At 52.4% G+C, this 22,618-nt stretch overlaps 1 protein-coding gene across 2 annotated transcripts in view; it reads right to left on the bottom strand.

The window, feature by feature from the left end:
* Window positions 1–21,311, bottom strand: part of ophn1 (oligophrenin 1) — a 54,304-nt gene extending 32,993 nt beyond the window's left edge. For both annotated transcript variants that reach the window (XR_009651866.1, XM_060912565.1), the window contains exons 1-5: window positions 20,808–21,311; window positions 2,372–2,467; window positions 2,053–2,114; window positions 476–547; window positions 101–202 (exon numbers count right to left, since the gene is read on the bottom strand). Coding sequence is in view for 1 of the 2 variants with exons in the window: in XM_060912565.1 (XP_060768548.1) it covers window positions 101–202; window positions 476–547; window positions 2,053–2,114; window positions 2,372–2,467; window positions 20,808–20,961 (486 nt within the window). In the remaining variant the exon portion in view is untranslated. The remainder of the gene's footprint in view (window positions 1–100; window positions 203–475; window positions 548–2,052; window positions 2,115–2,371; window positions 2,468–20,807) is intronic.
* Between the last annotated feature and the right edge of the window lie 1,307 nt (window positions 21,312–22,618).

The raw sequence follows: 22,618 nt of genomic DNA, 5'->3' as shown, positions 1-22,618 counted from the left end.
TCCATCTCTCAGTCTGTCCATCTGTCTCCGTCTCTGTCTGTCTGTCTGTCCGTCTCCATCTCTCAGTCTGTCCGTCTGTCTCTCAGTCTGTCTGTCTCACCTCCTGGAGTTGGGTTTCTTTCTTTTTGGAAGACAGGTTCAGATGTTTGTCCAGAAGAGAGTAATATTTCTCACTCTCCTTCTCAAATTTCTTACGTCGCTCCTGAAACAAACACAAACACACACACACACACACACACACACACACACACACACACACTCTGATCTTCATAGAAATGTGAGAGAGACAGACAGATGAAGTGAGACGGGGGGGGGTTTGATCAGTAAGCAGTTGGAAAAATGACACGTGGAAAAGCTGCTGAGTGCCAGAAGCTGAATCAGAACAATCCAAATATTCCAAGAGTGTGTGTGTGTGTGTGTGTGTGTGTGTGTGTGTGTGTGTGTGTGTGTGCGCACGTGTTTGTCTTCCACTGACTTTTGTGACACCAATCTGATCTTTCCTAAACTTCTCCAGAGGCTTAATGAGCAGATCACAAGCATTCTGTACCTACAGAGAGAGAGAGAGAGAGAGAGAGAGAGTTATAGCATGTGAGATAGACAGGTTATAGCATGTGAGAGTGTGTGTTCATGGTTTTATATCTTGGTGAAGATCAGAGGTCCCCGGAAGGACAGGAATATCTGACAGGTTTGACTTTGTGGGGACATTTATCAGGACCTCAGAAGAGAAATGACTTTTATACACAAACTAAAGGAGCTGAAATGTTTCCTTTTGCTGACTGAAGTGAAGGTGTGGGTGAGATTTAGGTGGAGCATTAATGAGGATCAAGAGCTGTCTGAGGGCATCTCCCCACCACACCAAGGCACTGCGACACACAGCGCAGCCACCATCGTCCCACTTCCAGAGGACGACAGATTACACACCTGAAGGATTCCATCCAGACCAGGAGCACCAGACGCCTGAACTGGTTTTTCCCCTAAAGACATCACTGTCTTCAACATCTCATCCTCGCTCCCATCTCATCCCCCCCCACACACACACCCAACAGTCCTGCCAGGGCTGTGTAATATGTAGCATAATGTAGGATCCATTGTTATTACTTAACTTTTATCATCTCATCTCATCTCATCATCTGTAGCCGCTTTATCCTGTTCTACAGGGTCGCAGGCGAGCTGGAGCCTATCCCAGCTGACTACGGGTGAAAGGCGGGGTTCACCCTGGACAAGTCGCCAGGTCATCACAGGGCTGACACATAGACACAGACAACCATTCACACTCACATTCACACCTACGCTCAATTTAGAGTCACCAGTTAACCTAACCTGCATGTCTTTGGACTGTGGGGGAAACCGGAGCACCCGGAGGAAACCCACGCGGACACGGGGAGAACATGCAAACTCCACACAGAAAGGCCCTCGCCGGCCTCGGGGCTCGAACCCGGACCTTCTTGCTGTGAGGCGACAGCGCTAACCACTACACCACCGTGCCGCCCTAACTTTTATCAATGTTTTTATATTTAACTTGTCTATAGATTCTCATTTATGGTTCTTTTTTATGATGTTTCTCCTTCTATTTTGTGTGTGTGTGTGTGTGTGTGTGTGTGTGTGTGTGTGTGTGTGGAGTAGACCTGGATTGTGCGATAGGTGTGATGTGTAAACTTCTCATTAAGCTGCAATGTTTCCTGATCTACAGGTCCTGTTGCATTCTCACACTCCATCATCATCATCAAGTATTACAGACTACAGCGCTGACTTCCGGATTATAATCAGACGGAAGGTGTTGATTAATTCTCTCTGACACTCCTGCAGGTTTATATTCATGCACTGGTTCTAATACGTTATCGTTTCTATGGTAACAACTCATTCACAGGGTAACATTTGTGAAAGGAGTGTCAGTGCTTGAGGTTTACTGATGCTTTATACCAGCATTAACATGCTGAAAATGATGGTGTGTGTGTGTGTGTGTGTGTGTGTGTGTGTGTGTAGTGATAAGTGACATCAGCAGACAGAAGATGATTGACAACTGCAATATAAACAGGAAGTCTATCAACCAACCAGCATCATTCTGTCCTCCTCCACTTCCTGCAGCAAACCAGCGAACTCACGGAACGACTCAGCTGCAAAACAAAACAAAACACACACACACACACACACACCAAATGAGGCCTGTGCAAGCACACACAGTGAAACACTCATGAACCATAAAAGGACACACAATAAGAGAGAGGCTAATGTGAGTGCACACACACACACAGCATGTTATAAATGTATTACAGTGATGTGAAACACACAGCTGCTTCACACACTCCAATCAGGTTACATCCTGAAGAGGCTCCAGCCAATCAGAGCGCAGCGTGTGAATCATGTGACTCACCAATGTTTATCTCGTCATCAGTGAGTGTGTCACCAATGAAGTTAAACTGGAACGTCTGAAGGGTGTGAGAGAACTTCTGCACAGCCAAAGAATAGCCTATTAACACACACACACACACACAGAGTTAATAACTATACAGTTACAAAACACACACAGCGAGTCAATTACAAACTTTACTGTCTGACAAACAACACCAAGAAATTACACGAGCATGGGTGTACTACAGTATGATTAAAGCTCACACCAAAATGGCACTATATCATTTTACACACACACACACACACACACACACACACACACACACACACACACAGAGAAATACACACTGTGTAGGTTGATTTATAGAAACACCCAATTTCCAAAATTACACACAAAACCCGGATGCTAACGTGTGTGTTCAAAGGAAAACAATATGGATAAAACCAGTGGCGGCTGGTAGTCTTTCAAACAGGGGAGGCTGGTCGGTTACAATATTTCCAGATTTTAAAAGAAAAAAGAAAAAACATCAGTTTTGCCCATACTCTTGCCTCTGATCTGGCTGATTGTTGGCAGCGTCACAAACTGTGAAATAACAGGTTCTTTTGGCCCATTAGCCTACTGTCCAATATACATGATGGTGGTGTTGGGGGGGGGTATATTTTAACATTTTATATTTTAAAATTGTGGCATGTTGTTTAAAAATTGATCATTATTGAAAGCAGCTCTTTGTCAGGAACCTCAGCAGTAACAGCAGAGTGTTCTGGAATAGGCACAAGCACTGACCTTGGGGAGCCAAACATAGAGCTGGGGGCCACACATTTCATTCAATGACACTTTCCCTATATTTTACTTATTTTGACTGAGAAATGTTTTATTGACAATTTTGATAACCCTTCACTTTTAATCCAGGTCTGTAGTGTGAAATGTTCTCGGCTGTGTTTTTGTTTAAAAATGTTTTCCAAATTGTAGCTGTGTTTAATTCATATCCAGAGAAATATATATTCCAATATAATATACTCAGCATAAACATTTTAAATAGATTCTATATTTTTGGTCCATCCATGACATATTACTAAAGTAGCCTATTTACTGTTGTTGATGTGGGTCACTTGCTGTTAGCCAATTCACTTTCTCGTACCAGGAGAGCTGAAAGGAACGAGTATTATTCCCTACCTTTTTCACCAAGTCAATTTGAGGCATTGGTCTACCCTGCTCTTTAATTTTAATTTTTTCCTCAAAAGGAAGACTGGCAAATGGCTTCGCCAAAATTAAATCAGCAATGCTTGGCATCCGTGTGCAGCTTTCTTGCTAGCTGACTAGCCCCCTCAAGTTCAAGTTCAGTCACTCAAATAAACAACATTTCTGGAACTAAGATAGCAAACTTGACAACACTATATTTACACTTTATTTACAATGAAAATATATACAAACTAAAAAAGCTGGTAGAAACCGTGTGTAATGAATGAAATCGAAATGTAAGCCGATCTCTTACAATACACCACAGCACTTGCGAATCCGCATGGGACTGAACTGAGATTCACCGCTGCCTGTCTATATTTGAAACGAGCTGTCAATCAAAGAAAATATCCCGCTGTGAGGCTGGGAGTCCGTGAGCGGGCATTTTCGCAGTATTTGTCCAATAACCGTCTTGCATTTTGAGATTGAAAGCGCAGAGCTCCCAAATGCCATTGAAGTGCACTGAGGCTGGGCTGCATCGCACTGTCACGAGGGGGAAAAACTCACGCACACATTAGGCGAACTGGGGAAAGTTATAACGGAATGATTTCGCACTGTAGTGGGTTGAGCACATATATTTCTATGATTCTGGATCTGAAATAGCAATGTTATAAGGTCGGCTATAACATAAGCCTAGCGCAATTCATCCTACACGATGTTCGTCATTTTTAGAGGAGGCTGAGCCTCCCTTGTTGTCTTAGAGCAATCGCCCGTGGATAAAACACACACACACACACACACACACACAGTATATATCAGAGGTGGGGACTTGAGACTTGGGGACTTGGACTCGAATCGACTCGAGTCACTGTTTTCATGACTTGTGACTTGACTTGACAAAACATGAAAATACTTGAGACTTGACTCGGACTTGGAAGTTTAAGACTCGGGACTTGACTTGACTTGACACACGATGACTTGAGTGACTTGAGTGTTATTTCCATCGTGTTTTTATTGTGAAAATAAAATGTAATATGCACATACTTCAGTAATTTTGATTGCACTGCCGTTGCGTTGTCACCGCCCTGTCCATCAGGCACGCTCTCTGCGTGGGCTATATACCGGCACGCCCCATGCCATGATGTGTTCACAGATTTCACATCATATCATCATGTCAGCCATCCCAAGAGTAATCACTTTCGGCTTCAAGGGCTACTGCCTAGAAGGTAAACGATGAACGGCGCAGTGCAAGATTTATAACGTGGCGATTTCTGACAGCCAGACCACGACCTCCAATTTCGTCCGGCATTTGAAGATCCATTCTGCCCAGTAAGTTTATTAATGCGTTGTTATTTGGTGATAGCAGCTAAACTCCTCGTTAGCCAATGTTAGCCACGAGAGTGAGCGGTAGGAGGATTTTAGCCATTGCGGATGTAGCTAGGGATTCAGTTTATTATTGTGAAATTCTTATGTGAATGCTGGTAAGCAATGTAGTTACGTCAAGTTTAATGATATTGTATATCAGTAGTAGTAAGTTGATTGTGCACTTTGCAGTCGTGATGCTGAATAACATAAGCAGCTTCCTGCCCTGTTGTTCTGTTTCAGGGTGAAGCTAATGGTCAGCTTGTGAACATGTACACGTTCATGAGCAGTACAAATTCGTGCAAGTGTGTTCGTGTACATTAGCCAGACTGTCCATAGGGCAGAGAGGCAGGGGAGTTTATCACAGCCGTTTGAAATAGCAGTGCAGCAACCTGCACATTTTTTCCGTCACACTACCCGATCAAAAAAGAAAAGAAAACTCCGTCCCACTGCCTGTCATGCACTATTGAACAAAGCGCCACGATCTGGATTCCCCGGCATGCCACTCGCTGTTTGAATACAGGCTAGCAGCGATACTGAACTCTGCAGAACAGGCTGACTGTGCGCGGGAGTCTCGGTTCCCGCTGTAACAGTGTTACGAAAATAAATTGTGCGGTCATCCAAACCATGCATTTACATTTAGTATATCAGGCTACCAGGCCGCCAAAACAATGGTTTGAATGACTACAATTTAGAGAGCACAAGTCTGTAACTGAACAGGTGCATTGGATATTTCCCAGTGAGGTCATTTAAAAAGTCTCTGGGTAATTGTTCAAGGAAAGACGAATCCCACGCACTGTCCTTTCCGTATTGTTCCCGAAACGTTGCACTTGTGGTAAGGAGGACAGTGCGTTAGCCACGACCGAAACGTTGTGAGCAAAGTTCCTGTGGAAAGGAATACGCGGGATGCATATTTCATTTAACATTTATTTTCGTAACAATCTATTATAGCGGGAACCAAGACTCCCGCGCCAAAGTCGTTCTACATGTCCCCGCTCCGCACAGGCTGAGGCGCCTCGGAGAGGGAGAGAGCGAGAGAGAGAGAGCGCTTTTGCACACACCTCTGGAGCTTGTCATATGGGGTAAGATGATGTCACTTTTGCACAGGCGAACAGGTTTTCTTTTTGAGACCTAAATTATGTCTGACACATTTCTCTATCCTTTAGGTTTTTTTTTTTTACTGGCGCAAACATACATCGAAGTCACTTCAGGGTTCTCCACCTGTATCTTATTAATAATAATCATCTCATCTGATGTGATTAGAGATTGGAGGAGCTCATGCCCCTGTTAACCCAAGGTGTTATCCTACCCTCTTTTAACTACGCACATAACAGAATGCCAATTCTCTGTTTATTTTTCTTGTTGGCTGATGACAATGTGAGAAACTTAGTTGGCTTTCAATCTTGCAATCAATTTTGCCATCAATAAATAACTGTGACATTATTACTGTTTTGTTTTATGTATTTTACAGAACATGAGTATTTAAAATGCAAATATTTAACAGGTTGGGCACATGTGCCAGGGATGTTTACTGACATTTACTTATGTATTGCCTTTTCAATGTATTAAATTCATATTCTGCTGCTAAAATTACGCCAATACGCCTAAGGTGACTTGACTTGGACATGACTTGACTCATTATAGGACTTGACTTGACTTGCCCAAGACAAAAAAGACTTGGGACTTACTTGGGACTTGAAGGTTAAGACTTGAGACTTACTTGAGACTTGCACATGTGTGACTTGGTCCCATCTCTGCTATATATCCTCTTCTCAGTCTAGTGTATTGTGTTACTCTGATAATTTATTTACAACTTTTACAGCTGCTGCCTTTTTCCTGGGAGCAGGACACACACACACACACACACACACACACACACACACACACACACAGTTCCTGTGCTGTGCCTTGCCTCATTACACTCCTACCTTTTTAATCACAGGTGTTGCGTCAGTCACATTCATCAGAATACTTACAACATGTTTTATAACTTTATCTTAAATCCATCACTTAGGCCACACCCCTGCACTGAGTCTGAGGCGCAGAGGCCACACGCCCTCACTGGGTCTGAGGTGCAGAGGCCACACGCCCTCACTGAGTCTGAGGCGCAGAGGCCACACGCCCTCACTGGGTCTGAGGTGCAGAGGCCACACGCCCTCACTGAGTCTGAGGCGCAGAGGCCACACGCCCTCACTGGGTCTGAGGTGCAGAGGCCACACGCCCTCACTGAGTCTGAGGCGCAGAGGCCACACGCCCTCACTGAGTCTGAGGCGCAGAAGCCACACGCCCTCACTGGGTCTGAGGCGCAGAGGCCACACACCCTCACTGAGTCTGAGGCACAGAGGCCACACACCCTCACTGAGTCTGAGGCACAGAGGCCACACACCCTCACTGAGTCTGAGGCACAGAGGCCACACACCCTCACTGAGTCTGAGGCACAGAGGCCACACACCCTCACTGAGTCTGAGACACAGAGGCCACACACCCTCACTGAGTCTGAGGCACAGAGGCCACACACCCTCACTGAGTCTGAGGCGCAGAGGCCACACACCCTCACTGAGTCTGAGGCGCAGAGGCCACACACCCTCACTGGGTCTGAGACGCAGAGGCCACACACCCTCACTGAGTCTGAGGCGCAGAGGCCACACACCCTCACTGAGTCTGAGACGCAGAGGCCACACACCCTCACTGAGTCTGAGGCGCAGAGGCCACACACCCTCACTGAGTCTGAGGCGCAGAGGCCACACACCCTCACTGAGTCTGAGACGCAGAGGCCACACACCCTCACTGAGTCTGAGGCGCAGAGGCCACACACCCTCACTGAGTCTGAGGCGCAGAGGCCACACACCCTCACTGAGTCTGAGGCGCAGAGGCCACACACCCTCACTGAGTCTGAGGCGCAGAGGCCACACACCCTCACTGAGTCTGAGGCACAGAGGCCACACACCCTCACTGAGTCTGAGGCACAGAGGCCACACACCCTCACTCAGACTGAGGCACAGAGGCCACACACCCTCACTCAGTCAGAGGCACAGAGGCCACACACCCTCACTGAGTCTGAGGCGCAGAGGCCACACACCCTCACTCAGACTGAGGCACAGAGGCCACACACCCTCACTCAGTCTGAGGCACAGAGGCCACACACCCTCACTGAGTCTGAAGCACAGAGGCCACACACCCTCACTGAGTCTGAGGCACAGAGGCCACACACCCTCACTGAGTCTGAGGCACAGAGGCCACACACCCTCACTGAGTCTGAGGCACAGAGGCCACACACCCTCACTGGGTCTGAGACACAGAGGCCACACACCCTCACTGAGTCTGAGGCGCAGAGGCCACACACCCTCACTGAGTCTGAGACGCAGAGGCCACACACCCTCACTGAGTCTGAGGCGCAGAGGCCACACACCCTCACTGAGTCTGAGACGCAGAGGCCACACACCCTCACTGAGTCTGAGGCGCAGAGGCCACACACCCTCACTGAGTCTGAGGCGCAGAGGCCACACACCCTCACTGAGTCTGAGGCGCAGAGGCCACACACCCTCACTGAGTCTGAGGCGCAGAGGCCACACACCCTCACTGAGTCTGAGGCGCAGAGGCCACACACCCTCACTGAGTCTGAGGCGCAGAGGCCACACACCCTCACTGAGTCTGAGGCGCAGAGGCCACACACCCTCACTGAGTCTGAGACGCAGAGGCCACACACCCTCACTGAGTCTGAGGCACAGAGGCCACACACCCTCACTGAGTCTGAGGCACAGAGGCCACACACCCTCACTGAGTCTGAGGCACAGAGGCCACACACCCTCACTGAGTCTGAGACACAGAGGCCACACACCCTCACTGAGTCTGAGGCGCAGAGGCCACACACCCTCACTGAGTCTGAGACGCAGAGGCCACACACCCTCACTGAGTCTGAGACGCAGAGGCCACACACCCTCACTGAGTCTGAGGCGCAGAGGCCACACACCCTCACTGAGTCTGAGACGCAGAGGCCACACACCCTCACTGAGTCTGAGGCGCAGAGGCCACACACCCTCACTGAGTCTGAGGCGCAGAGGCCACACACCCTCACTGAGTCTGAGGCGCAGAGGCCACACACCCTCACTGAGTCAGAGGCGCAGAGGCCACACCCCCTCACTGAGTCGGAGGCGCAGAGGCCACACGCCCTCACTGGGTCTGAGGCGCAGAAGCCACACGCCCTCACTGGGTCTGAGACGCAGAGGCCACACGCCCTCACTGGGTCTGAGGCGCAGAAGCCACACGCCCTCACTGAGTCTGAGACGCAGAGGCCACACCCCCTCACTGAGTCTGAGGCGCGGAGGCCACACACCCTCACTGAGTCGGAGGCACAGAGGCCACACACCCTCACCGAGTCTGAGGCACGGAGGCCACACACCCTCACTGAGTCTGAGGCGCAGAGGCCACACACCCTCACTCAGACTGAGGCACAGAGGCCACACACCCTCACTCAGTCAGAGGCACAGAGGCCACACACCCTCACTGAGTCTGAGGCGCAGAGGCCACACACCCTCACTCAGACTGAGGCACAGAGGCCACACACCCTCACTCAGTCTGAGGCACAGAGGCCACACACCCTCACTGAGTCTGAAGCACAGAGGCCACACACCCTCACTGAGTCTGAGGCACAGAGGCCACACACCCTCACTGAGTCGGAGGCACAGAGGCCACACACCCTCACTGAGTCGGAGGCACAGAGGCCACACACTCTCACTGAGTCTGAGGCGCAGAGGCCACACACCCTCACTGAGTCTGAGGCGCAGAGGCCACACACCCTCACTCAGACTGAGGCGCAGAGGCCACACACCCTCACTGAGTCTGAGGCGCAGAGGCCACACACCCTCACTCAGACTGAGGCGCAGAGGCCACACACCCTCACTGAGTCGGAGGCACAGAGGCCACACACCCTCACTGAGTCGGAGGCACAGAGGCCACACACTCTCACTGAGTCTGAGGCGCAGAGGCCACACCCCCTCACTGAGTCTGAGGCGCAGAGGCCACACCCCCTCACTCAGACTGAGGCGCAGAGGCCACACACCGTCACTGAGTCTGAGGCGCAGAGGCCACACACCCTCACTGAGTCGGAGGCACAGAGGCCACACACCCTCACTGAGTCGGAGGCACAGAGGCCACACACCCTCACTGAGTCGGAGGCACAGAGGCCACACACTCTCACTGAGTCTGAGGCGCAGAGGCCACACACCCTCACTGAGTCTGAGGCGCAGAGGCCACACCCCCTCACTCAGACTGAGGCGCAGAGGCCACACACCGTCACTGAGTCTGAGGCGCAGAGGCCACACACCCTCACTCAGACTGAGGCACAGAGGCCACACACCCTCACTGAGTCTGAGGCACAGAGGCCACACACCCTCACTGAGTCTGAGGCGCAGAGGCCACACCCCCTCACTGAGTCTGAGGCACAGAGGCCACACACCCTCACTGAGTCGGAGGGACAGAGGCCACACACCCTCACTGAGTCGGAGGCACAGAGGCCACACACCCTCACTGAGACTGAGGCGCAGAGGCCACACACCCTCACTGAGACTGAGGCGCAGAGGCCACACACCCTCACTCAGACTGAGGCGCAGAGGCCACACACCCTCACTCAGACTGAGGCGCAGAGGCCACACACCCTCACTCAGACTGAGGCGCAGAGGCCACACACCCTCACTCAGACTGAGGCACAGAGGCCACACACCCTCACTCAGACTGAGGCACAGAGGCCACACACCCTCACTCAGACTGAGGCACAGAGGCCACACACCCTCACTCAGACTGAGGCACAGAGGCCACACACCCTCACTGAGTCTGAGGCACAGAGGCCACACACCCTCACTGAGTCTGAGGCGCAGAGGCCACACACCCTCACTCAGACTGAGGCGCAGAGGCCACACACCCTCACTCAGTCTGAGGCGCAGAGGCCACACACCCTCACTGAGTCTGAGGCGCAGAGGCCACACACCCTCACTGAGTCTGAGGCACGGAGGCCACACACCCTCACTGAGTCTGAGGCGCGGAGGCCACACACCCTCACTCAGACTGAGGCACGGAGGCCACACACCCTCACTGAGTCGGAGGCACAGAGGCCACACACCCTCACTGAGTCGGAGGGACAGAGGCCACACACCCTCACTGAGTCGGAGGGACAGAGGCCACACACCCTCACTGAGTCGGAGGCGCAGAGGCCACACACCCTCACTGAGTCTGAGGCGCAGAGGCCACACACCCTCACTGAGTCTGAGGCGCAGAGGCCACACACCCTCACTTGGACTGAGGCACAGAGGCCACACACCCTCACTCAGTCTGAGGCACAGAGGCCACACACCCTCACTCAGTCTGAGGCACAGAGGCCACACACCCTCACTGAGTCGGAGGCACAGAGGCCACACACCCTCACTGAGTCGGAGGCACAGAGGCCACACACCCTCACTGAGTCGGAGGCACAGAGGCCACACACCCTCACTGAGTCGGAGGCACAGAGGCCACACACCCTCACTCAGTCGGAGGCACAGAGGCCACACACCCTCACTGAGTCGGAGGCACAGAGGCCACACACCCTCACTCAGACTGAGGCACAGAGGCCACACACCCTCACTGAGTCGGAGGCACAGAGGCCACACACCCTCACTGAGTCGGAGGCACAGAGGCCACACACTCTCACTGAGTCTGAGGCGCAGAGGCCACACCCCCTCACTGAGTCTGAGGCGCAGAGGCCACACACCCTCACTCAGACTGAGGCGCAGAGGCCACACACCCTCACTGAGTCTGAGGCGCAGAGGCCACACACCCTCACTCAGACTGAGGCACAGAGGCCACACACCCTCACTGAGTCTGAGGCACAGAGGCCACACACCCTCACTGAGTCTGAGGCGCAGAGGCCACACACCCTCACTGAGTCTGAGGCGCAGAGGCCACACACCCTCACTGAGTCTGAGGCGCAGAGGCCACACACCCTCACTGAGTCTGAGGCGCAGAGGCCACACACCCTCACTCAGACTGAGGCGCAGAGGCCACACACCCTCACTCAGACTGAGGCACAGAGGCCACACACCCTCACTCAGACTGAGGCACAGAGGCCACACACCCTCACTCAGACTGAGGCACAGAGGCCACACACCCTCACTCAGACTGAGGCACAGAGGCCACACACCCTCACTCAGACTGAGGCACAGAGGCCACACACCCTCACTCAGACTGAGGCACAGAGGCCACACACCCTCACTCAGACTGAGGCACAGAGGCCACACACCCTCACTCAGACTGAGGCACAGAGGCCACACACCCTCACTCAGACTGAGGCACAGAGGCCACACACCCTCACTCAGACTGAGGCACAGAGGCCACACACCCTCACTGAGTCTGAGGCACAGAGGCCACACACCCTCACTGAGTCTGAGGCGCAGAGGCCACACACCCTCACTCAGACTGAGGCACAGAGGCCACACACCCTCACTCAGTCTGAGGCGCAGAGGCCACACACCCTCACTGAGTCTGAGGCGCAGAGGCCACACACCCTCACTGAGTCTGAGGCACGGAGGCCACACACCCTCACTGAGTCTGAGGTGCGGAGGCCACACACCCTCACTCAGACTGAGGCACGGAGGCCACACACCCTCACTGAGTCGGAGGCACAGAGGCCACACACCCTCACTGAGTCGGAGGCACAGAGGCCACACACCCTCACTGAGTCGGAGGCGCAGAGGCCACACACCCTCACTGAGTCTGAGGCGCAGAGGCCACACACCCTCACTCAGACTGAGGCACAGAGGCCACACACCCTCACTCAGACTGAGGCACAGAGGCCACACACCCTCACTGAGTCGGAGGCACAGAGGCCACACACCCTCACTGAGTCTGAGGCGCAGAGGCCACACACCCTCACTCAGACTGAGGCACAGAGGCCACACACCCTCACTCAGTCTGAGGCGCAGAGGCCACACACCCTCACTGAGTCTGAGGCGCAGAGGCCACACACCCTCACTGAGTCTGAGGCGCAGAGGCCACACACCCTCACTGAGTCTGAGGCACGGAGGCCACACACCCTCACTGAGTCTGAGGCACGGAGGCCACACACCCTCACTCAGACTGAGGCACAGAGGCCACACACCCTCACTCAGTCGGAGGCACAGAGGCCACACACCCTCACTGAGTCTGAGGCGCAGAGGCCACACCCCCTCACTCAGACTGAGGCGCAGAGGCCACACACCCTCACTGAGTCTGAGGCGCAGAGGCCACACACCCTCACTGAGTCTGAGACACAGAGGCCACACACCCTCACTGAGTCTGAGGCGCAGAGGCCACACACCCTCACTGAGTCTGAGACGCAGAGGCCACACACCCTCACTGAGTCTGAGACGCAGAGGCCACACACCCTCACTGAGTCTGAGGCGCAGAGGCCACACACCCTCACTGAGTCTGAGACGCAGAGGCCACACACCCTCACTGAGTCTGAGGCGCAGAGGCCACACACCCTCACTGAGTCTGAGGCGCAGAGGCCACACACCCTCACTGAGTCTGAGGCGCAGAGGCCACACACCCTCACTGAGTCAGAGGCGCAGAGGCCACACCCCCTCACTGAGTCGGAGGCGCAGAGGCCACACGCCCTCACTGGGTCTGAGGCGCAGAAGCCACACGCCCTCACTGGGTCTGAGACGCAGAGGCCACACGCCCTCACTGGGTCTGAGGCGCAGAAGCCACACGCCCTCACTGAGTCTGAGACGCAGAGGCCACACCCCCTCACTGAGTCTGAGGCGCGGAGGCCACACACCCTCACTGAGTCGGAGGCACAGAGGCCACACACCCTCACCGAGTCTGAGGCACGGAGGCCACACACCCTCACTGAGTCTGAGGCGCAGAGGCCACACACCCTCACTCAGACTGAGGCACAGAGGCCACACACCCTCACTCAGTCAGAGGCACAGAGGCCACACACCCTCACTGAGTCTGAGGCGCAGAGGCCACACACCCTCACTCAGACTGAGGCACAGAGGCCACACACCCTCACTCAGTCTGAGGCACAGAGGCCACACACCCTCACTGAGTCTGAAGCACAGAGGCCACACACCCTCACTGAGTCTGAGGCACAGAGGCCACACACCCTCACTGAGTCGGAGGCACAGAGGCCACACACCCTCACTGAGTCGGAGGCACAGAGGCCACACACTCTCACTGAGTCTGAGGCGCAGAGGCCACACACCCTCACTGAGTCTGAGGCGCAGAGGCCACACACCCTCACTCAGACTGAGGCGCAGAGGCCACACACCCTCACTGAGTCTGAGGCGCAGAGGCCACACACCCTCACTCAGACTGAGGCGCAGAGGCCACACACCCTCACTGAGTCGGAGGCACAGAGGCCACACACCCTCACTGAGTCGGAGGCACAGAGGCCACACACTCTCACTGAGTCTGAGGCGCAGAGGCCACACCCCCTCACTGAGTCTGAGGCGCAGAGGCCACACCCCCTCACTCAGACTGAGGCGCAGAGGCCACACACCGTCACTGAGTCTGAGGCGCAGAGGCCACACACCCTCACTGAGTCGGAGGCACAGAGGCCACACACCCTCACTGAGTCGGAGGCACAGAGGCCACACACCCTCACTGAGTCGGAGGCACAGAGGCCACACACTCTCACTGAGTCTGAGGCGCAGAGGCCACACACCCTCACTGAGTCTGAGGCGCAGAGGCCACACCCCCTCACTCAGACTGAGGCGCAGAGGCCACACACCGTCACTGAGTCTGAGGCGCAGAGGCCACACACCCTCACTCAGACTGAGGCACAGAGGCCACACACCCTCACTGAGTCTGAGGCACAGAGGCCACACACCCTCACTGAGTCTGAGGCGCAGAGGCCACACCCCCTCACTGAGTCTGAGGCACAGAGGCCACACACCCTCACTGAGTCGGAGGGACAGAGGCCACACACCCTCACTGAGTCGGAGGCACAGAGGCCACACACCCTCACTGAGACTGAGGCGCAGAGGCCACACACCCTCACTGAGACTGAGGCGCAGAGGCCACACACCCTCACTCAGACTGAGGCGCAGAGGCCACACACCCTCACTCAGACTGAGGCGCAGAGGCCACACACCCTCACTCAGACTGAGGCGCAGAGGCCACACACCCTCACTCAGACTGAGGCACAGAGGCCACACACCCTCACTCAGACTGAGGCACAGAGGCCACACACCCTCACTCAGACTGAGGCACAGAGGCCACACACCCTCACTCAGACTGAGGCACAGAGGCCACACACCCTCACTGAGTCTGAGGCACAGAGGCCACACACCCTCACTGAGTCTGAGGCGCAGAGGCCACACACCCTCACTCAGACTGAGGCGCAGAGGCCACACACCCTCACTCAGTCTGAGGCGCAGAGGCCACACACCCTCACTGAGTCTGAGGCGCAGAGGCCACACACCCTCACTGAGTCTGAGGCACGGAGGCCACACACCCTCACTGAGTCTGAGGCGCGGAGGCCACACACCCTCACTCAGACTGAGGCACGGAGGCCACACACCCTCACTGAGTCGGAGGCACAGAGGCCACACACCCTCACTGAGTCGGAGGGACAGAGGCCACACACCCTCACTGAGTCGGAGGGACAGAGGCCACACACCCTCACTGAGTCGGAGGCGCAGAGGCCACACACCCTCACTGAGTCTGAGGCGCAGAGGCCACACACCCTCACTGAGTCTGAGGCGCAGAGGCCACACACCCTCACTTGGACTGAGGCACAGAGGCCACACACCCTCACTCAGTCTGAGGCACAGAGGCCACACACCCTCACTCAGTCTGAGGCACAGAGGCCACACACCCTCACTGAGTCGGAGGCACAGAGGCCACACACCCTCACTGAGTCGGAGGCACAGAGGCCACACACCCTCACTGAGTCGGAGGCACAGAGGCCACACACCCTCACTGAGTCGGAGGCACAGAGGCCACACACCCTCACTCAGTCGGAGGCACAGAGGCCACACACCCTCACTGAGTCGGAGGCACAGAGGCCACACACCCTCACTCAGACTGAGGCACAGAGGCCACACACCCTCACTGAGTCGGAGGCACAGAGGCCACACACCCTCACTGAGTCGGAGGCACAGAGGCCACACACTCTCACTGAGTCTGAGGCGCAGAGGCCACACCCCCTCACTGAGTCTGAGGCGCAGAGGCCACACACCCTCACTCAGACTGAGGCGCAGAGGCCACACACCCTCACTGAGTCTGAGGCGCAGAGGCCACACACCCTCACTCAGACTGAGGCACAGAGGCCACACACCCTCACTGAGTCTGAGGCACAGAGGCCACACACCCTCACTGAGTCTGAGGCGCAGAGGCCACACACCCTCACTGAGTCTGAGGCGCAGAGGCCACACACCCTCACTGAGTCTGAGGCGCAGAGGCCACACACCCTCACTGAGTCTGAGGCGCAGAGGCCACACACCCTCACTCAGACTGAGGCGCAGAGGCCACACACCCTCACTCAGACTGAGGCACAGAGGCCACACACCCTCACTCAGACTGAGGCACAGAGGCCACACACCCTCACTCAGACTGAGGCACAGAGGCCACACACCCTCACTCAGACTGAGGCACAGAGGCCACACACCCTCACTCAGACTGAGGCACAGAGGCCACACACCCTCACTCAGACTGAGGCACAGAGGCCACACACCCTCACTCAGACTGAGGCACAGAGGCCACACACCCTCACTCAGACTGAGGCACAGAGGCCACACACCCTCACTCAGACTGAGGCACAGAGGCCACACACCCTCACTCAGACTGAGGCACAGAGGCCACACACCCTCACTGAGTCTGAGGCACAGAGGCCACACACCCTCACTGAGTCTGAGGCGCAGAGGCCACACACCCTCACTCAGACTGAGGCACAGAGGCCACACACCCTCACTCAGTCTGAGGCGCAGAGGCCACACACCCTCACTGAGTCTGAGGCGCAGAGGCCACACACCCTCACTGAGTCTGAGGCACGGAGGCCACACACCCTCACTGAGTCTGAGGTGCGGAGGCCACACACCCTCACTCAGACTGAGGCACGGAGGCCACACACCCTCACTGAGTCGGAGGCACAGAGGCCACACACCCTCACTGAGTCGGAGGCACAGAGGCCACACACCCTCACTGAGTCGGAGGCGCAGAGGCCACACACCCTCACTGAGTCTGAGGCGCAGAGGCCACACACCCTCACTCAGACTGAGGCACAGAGGCCACACACCCTCACTCAGACTGAGGCACAGAGGCCACACACCCTCACTGAGTCGGAGGCACAGAGGCCACACACCCTCACTGAGTCTGAGGCGCAGAGGCCACACACCCTCACTCAGACTGAGGCACAGAGGCCACACACCCTCACTCAGTCTGAGGCGCAGAGGCCACACACCCTCACTGAGTCTGAGGCGCAGAGGCCACACACCCTCACTGAGTCTGAGGCGCAGAGGCCACACACCCTCACTGAGTCTGAGGCACGGAGGCCACACACCCTCACTGAGTCTGAGGCACGGAGGCCACACACCCTCACTCAGACTGAGGCACAGAGGCCACACACCCTCACTCAGTCGGAGGCACAGAGGCCACACACCCTCACTGAGTCTGAGGCGCAGAGGCCACACCCCCTCACTCAGACTGAGGCGCAGAGGCCACACACCCTCACTGAGTCTGAGGCGCAGAGGCCACACACCCTCACTGAGTCTGAGGCACAGAGGCCACACACCCTCACTGAGTCTGAGGCGCAGAGGCCACACACCCTCACTCAGTCTGAGGCACAGAGGCCACACACCCTCACTCAGTCTGAGGCACAGAGGCCACACGCCCTCACTGAGTCTGAGGCGCAGAGGCCACACGCCCTCACTGAGTCTGAGGCACAGAGGTAAGAGGGTGTTCTTTCTGAAGCAGTTGAGAAAATTCAACATATCTCAGGTTTCTGTGTGGTTCCTCTTCTCCTCCTCCTCCGGGCAAGAAACTCTGAAACTCCGCCCTGCTGAGATGATTACCGGACGCCTGCTCACACCCATCAGTGAGCCTCATTTATTTATCTTTTCGTAAAGTTGTGTGTAAATGTCTGTGTAAGCCAAACTGAATTAAAATTTTCCACCAGATTTACAAAACATTCAGAAAACACTCATTTTCTTTGGGCTCGTGCATATTTTCACAACGAATAACTTACAAAGCTCGTTCCTGATCCAGCTCATTCGCATGTAGTGACACCCACAAAAACTCCATAAAAGGTAACGCACACACACACGCAGCTGGGAGCACGAAATGAGCCATCAGGGTAAAGACTGTCAAACAAAAGTGGACGTGAATTTGATTCCCTTCTCCACCAGCACACACTCAGGAGCACGAGGAGGCTGTGTTCTCCGAATTTACAGGATTTTCATGAAAACCAAATTTCTCGTGTAAACACTTGCACTGATGATTTAGGACTAAATCACAAGGAGTTCACACACAGCGAGAAAACTGCTCATGGCCCCGCCCATCCAGGCAACCACCGGTTTCACTCAGACGCCTTCCAACCATCTGCGTCCCATGAACTCGCCACCACGACAGGTTCCTCAACCTCATCAACCAAAACCAGGGATGTTTTTTGTGCCATGGATCCGATTCTGTACACGTGACTGTGACACAATACTCACACTCACACACCGCACAAGTGATTTACGCTGACTGAGGAGAGAACAAACGAGATCCTGAGGGGGGAAACGTGAGAACCGCAACTGAAACCACACTGGAAAACCTCTGAAAAAGTTTCGAAATAAGTGCGACGGCACACGTGAGGAAGAAAAACCTCGACATATACGCGCGCACTTCCACAAAATAAAACATGCACCAACAACACACACACACACACTTCTACTGAACTGTCTGAAAGAAAGAAAGAAAGAAAGAAAGAAAGAAAGAAAGAAAGAAAGAAAGAAATTAATTTATGGGATATAATCTATATTGAGATGTTCTTGTGCAGTCAGAGAGGAAGTCATGAGCGCAATTAAGGAAGTAATTTCTGGGTTTTTATTTGTTGGAATGAGACAGAGAGAGCTGAAAGAGGAAGAGAACCTCAGAGTTCTAAAAAACTGCTTTTATATAAATCACTATCTCTCTCTCTCTCAAACACACACACACACACACGACTGATGATCTGTTATAAGACATAAAGCAGCACGTCGTTATGGTGGAGATGAAGACGAGGTTTCAGGAGGACGTTCTACACAGACTGTGTTCAGAGAACAACAGGAGAACCGTCGCCTGTTGACCTGCTAAAGGTTTCTGATCTTCTCCTTCACTTCAGTCCACAGTGTTTTAATTTCTGAGCTGCATGAAGTTATTGTATTTCCGTAAAGAAACTAAATCAATTACGAACAAACAAAACGTTAAAAAAAGAACAAAATGAAGAAACAAATCATCGCAACTAAAAAACGTGGACAAACAAAAAAGATGAAAAAGGAAAACAAAAATCCGCTTAAAAGGAAAAAGACATGAAATGAAAGAAAGAAAACAGAAAAGAAGCAAACAAACAAGCAGGACTTGGAAAGCTGCAGAAACCGACAGGTCGAGTCCTTTCAGACGTTTGACCTTGTTGTGACCTTGAACCTGTGAACTTCATCCAAACCCCAAAACATTCAACCAATCGCTCTTCAGATATCCGGCTCACTGCGATTACAGACAGATGCACATCACCAAAACCCAACGCCTGGAAAAATGAAACCCAAAAATTTTGGTCTAAAAAATTAATAGCAAGGAAAAAAGTTAAAGAGATATAAAATGAAATAAAAGTAAAAGAACAAATAAAAATATATAACAGGGAAAGAAAAAACAGATAAAATGAAAACAAAGAGAACGGAAGGAAGTGTGATCAGACGCTTGTGAGCTGAGCGTTACGGGACTGAAACGTGACGGATGATGGTGATGATGGTGATGATGGTGATGATGCTGTGCGAACAGTGGAAACTCCTCACTTCCTGTTTCTGTTCAGCTCTCAGTTAAATGTGGTGCTGAGTCAAACAACTTTTTAACAATAAAACACACACACACACACACACACACACACAAGTGCTGTATAAACACTGACTCACATAATAAGTTTATTAAAACGTTAATTATCTACAGTATTTGCTGATCTGGAGTCAGTTCCCCACAGCAGCTCTGATAGTTGTGCAGGTTTATATTAACTCACTCGTTCTAATACATTATAGTTTCTATAGTAACAGCTCACAAAAACAATGACACGGTGACGCCTGTTCTTTTCAGCAGATGTTTACTGAGCGTCTACAGAAGGAGTCTCCAGCGTCCGAGGTAAAGCTGTCGGGGTTTTGGGGATGCGTTTCCTCCCAGACTCCCGAATCCAACCTCTGAATCTTTTCTAACTGCTGCGTCACAGGGCGCCGTATCACACTCAGAGGAGTGCTATCCACCGTCTTCCACATCCACGAGCTCACAGGGAGGAACGGGAAGCCCCTCCCACCAAGAACGCATCGCTGATTTTATAGACAACAGGACTCTGTTTGGTGAACGCTAATGAGAAGGTTAATGACGTTTACTGAGTGCAGTGCTGTAAAGAGTTGCTATGTGGCTGTAGAAGAGGAATAGAACACTGAGGGACGCACTGCGGGGGGAAAATAATCAAATCATGCAACTTCTGCAACACACACAGTGATTATGAGATGCTGACTCAGCATGGTCAGAGTGGATGTGATTGGTCATCAGAATTTCATCCTGTAACCAGACACACAGATCAATAGACAGACAGACAGACAGATAGATAGATAGATAGATAGATAGATAGATAGATAGATAGATAGATAGATAGAGGGGGAGGGGTTTAGGGTTGGTGTGGGGGAGGGGTTCCCACTTTTTGTTGTTTATTTTTAATTGGTCCCACTGGTCTTACCTTTAATAGCGGTGATGACGTTATTTCCATCTTTGATGACGTCTTTGAGGAACTTGCTGGTTTTCTCGAGCTCGAGCTCATAACTCTTGAGTCTGTCTCTGAAATCAGGGCTGTCTGAGTAACAGTCACTGAACTCCAGCGGGGGATGCCCCATACTCAGCACACACACACACACACACTGTGCTACTGAATTAGCTCTATCAGGCAAACCAGCGGATGACGTCACAGGCGCTGGGGATTAATCCGCAGGAGAAAGGCGCGCGCTGTTTGGAAACATCTGGAATGGAACTCCTCCAGGTGTGTTGAACGCTGCACGGTCACGCGGCGCTGCTGTGCACGAGCCTGCAGAGTCCAGAGTCCCTCCTCTAACCCGGGATTAACTCCAGATTACAGCATTTAACCCGGGATTACACTGCAACCCGTGTGTGTGTGTGAGAGAGAGAGAGAGAGAGAGTGTGTGTGTGTGTGTGTATTAGAGCCTCTGGTGTTGTGGGCGAATTGGAGAATTGTCAAAATCAGGGTAGGGCAAAGGCCTGGGTTGCCAGATTGGAGTTATTACAGTAGTAGATCTTCAATCTTTTATTCTCATTCTCATTATCTGTAGCCGCTTTATCCTGTTCTACAGGGTCGCGGGCGAGCTGGATCCTATCCCAGCTGACTACGGGCGAAAGGCGGGGTTCACCCTGGACAAGTCGCCAGGTCATCACAGGGCTGACACATAGACACAGACAACCATTCACACTCACATTCACACCTACGCTCAATTTAGAGTCACCAGTTAACCTAACCTGCATGTCTTTGGACTGTGGGGGAAACCGGAGCACCCGGAGGAAACCCACGCGGACACGGGGAGAACATGCAAACTCCGCACAGAAAGGCCCTCGCCGGCCACGGGGCTCGAACCCAGGACCTTCTTGCTGTGAGGCAACAGCCACTACACCACCATGCCGACAAAATAAAGTTATGTAGAAAGAAGGAGTTTGGAGATGTCAACATCATATCCATATCTACTTAAATCGGAAAAAAGGTGGTGTCTGACTTTTTTCTTGAACGACAATTTAAATGAAGATCTTATAGAAGTTCCATACCCTAACACCAACACGGGAAAATGAGTTCTTTTGTAGATTTGTACGAGAATACTGAGTATATAAGTTCTTGGAGTAAGATGACCTAGTGTTATAAGAATGGATAGTAGAAATAGAAGAAAATAATTTACAAATGTTTGAGGGTGCACTTTGATTAACAACGTCATGCATTAATTTAGAAATACATTCATAGAAAAGAAGATTCACTGGTAAAATATTGGTTTTGGAAAACAATAAAAGGGTACTTTCTCTATTATCAACAAAATGGATTAATCTTAAAGCTTGTTTTTGTAGGATTAATACTTTATTTATATGAGTTTTACAAGCCTGTCCCCAAGAACTAAGACGATATGTTAAATAAGGTTGAATCAGAGAGCGATATAATGTCATAAGGGTATGTAGTGGAATAAAATGTCTAAGCTTGGCCAAAAGGCCGACAACCTTGCTTATTTTGTTGCAAATAAAGTCAATATGAGGCTTCTAAGAAAGATTGTCATCGATTATTAAACCCAAATATTTGACATACTTTTTACGTTCAAGTGAAACAAATTTGTTTTGAGAGTTATTAAATATTTTAATATTAATTGAAGATACGTTTTTACAATAGTGAGAAAAAATTACAAAATTCAATTTTTTTAGATTAAGAGTTAGCTTATTAACTGTAAACCATTCATGAAGTTTTGTTAGCTCTTTATTTACCACACTTTCTAGTACTTTAATAGATTT

The sequence above is a fragment of the Neoarius graeffei genome, chromosome 28 (assembly GCF_027579695.1).
Source record: "Neoarius graeffei isolate fNeoGra1 chromosome 28, fNeoGra1.pri, whole genome shotgun sequence".
Taxonomy (NCBI): Eukaryota; Metazoa; Chordata; class Actinopteri; order Siluriformes; family Ariidae; genus Neoarius; species Neoarius graeffei.
The sequence above is the reverse complement of the archived record's forward strand: the minus strand, read 5'-3'. Positions and strand labels throughout refer to the sequence as shown.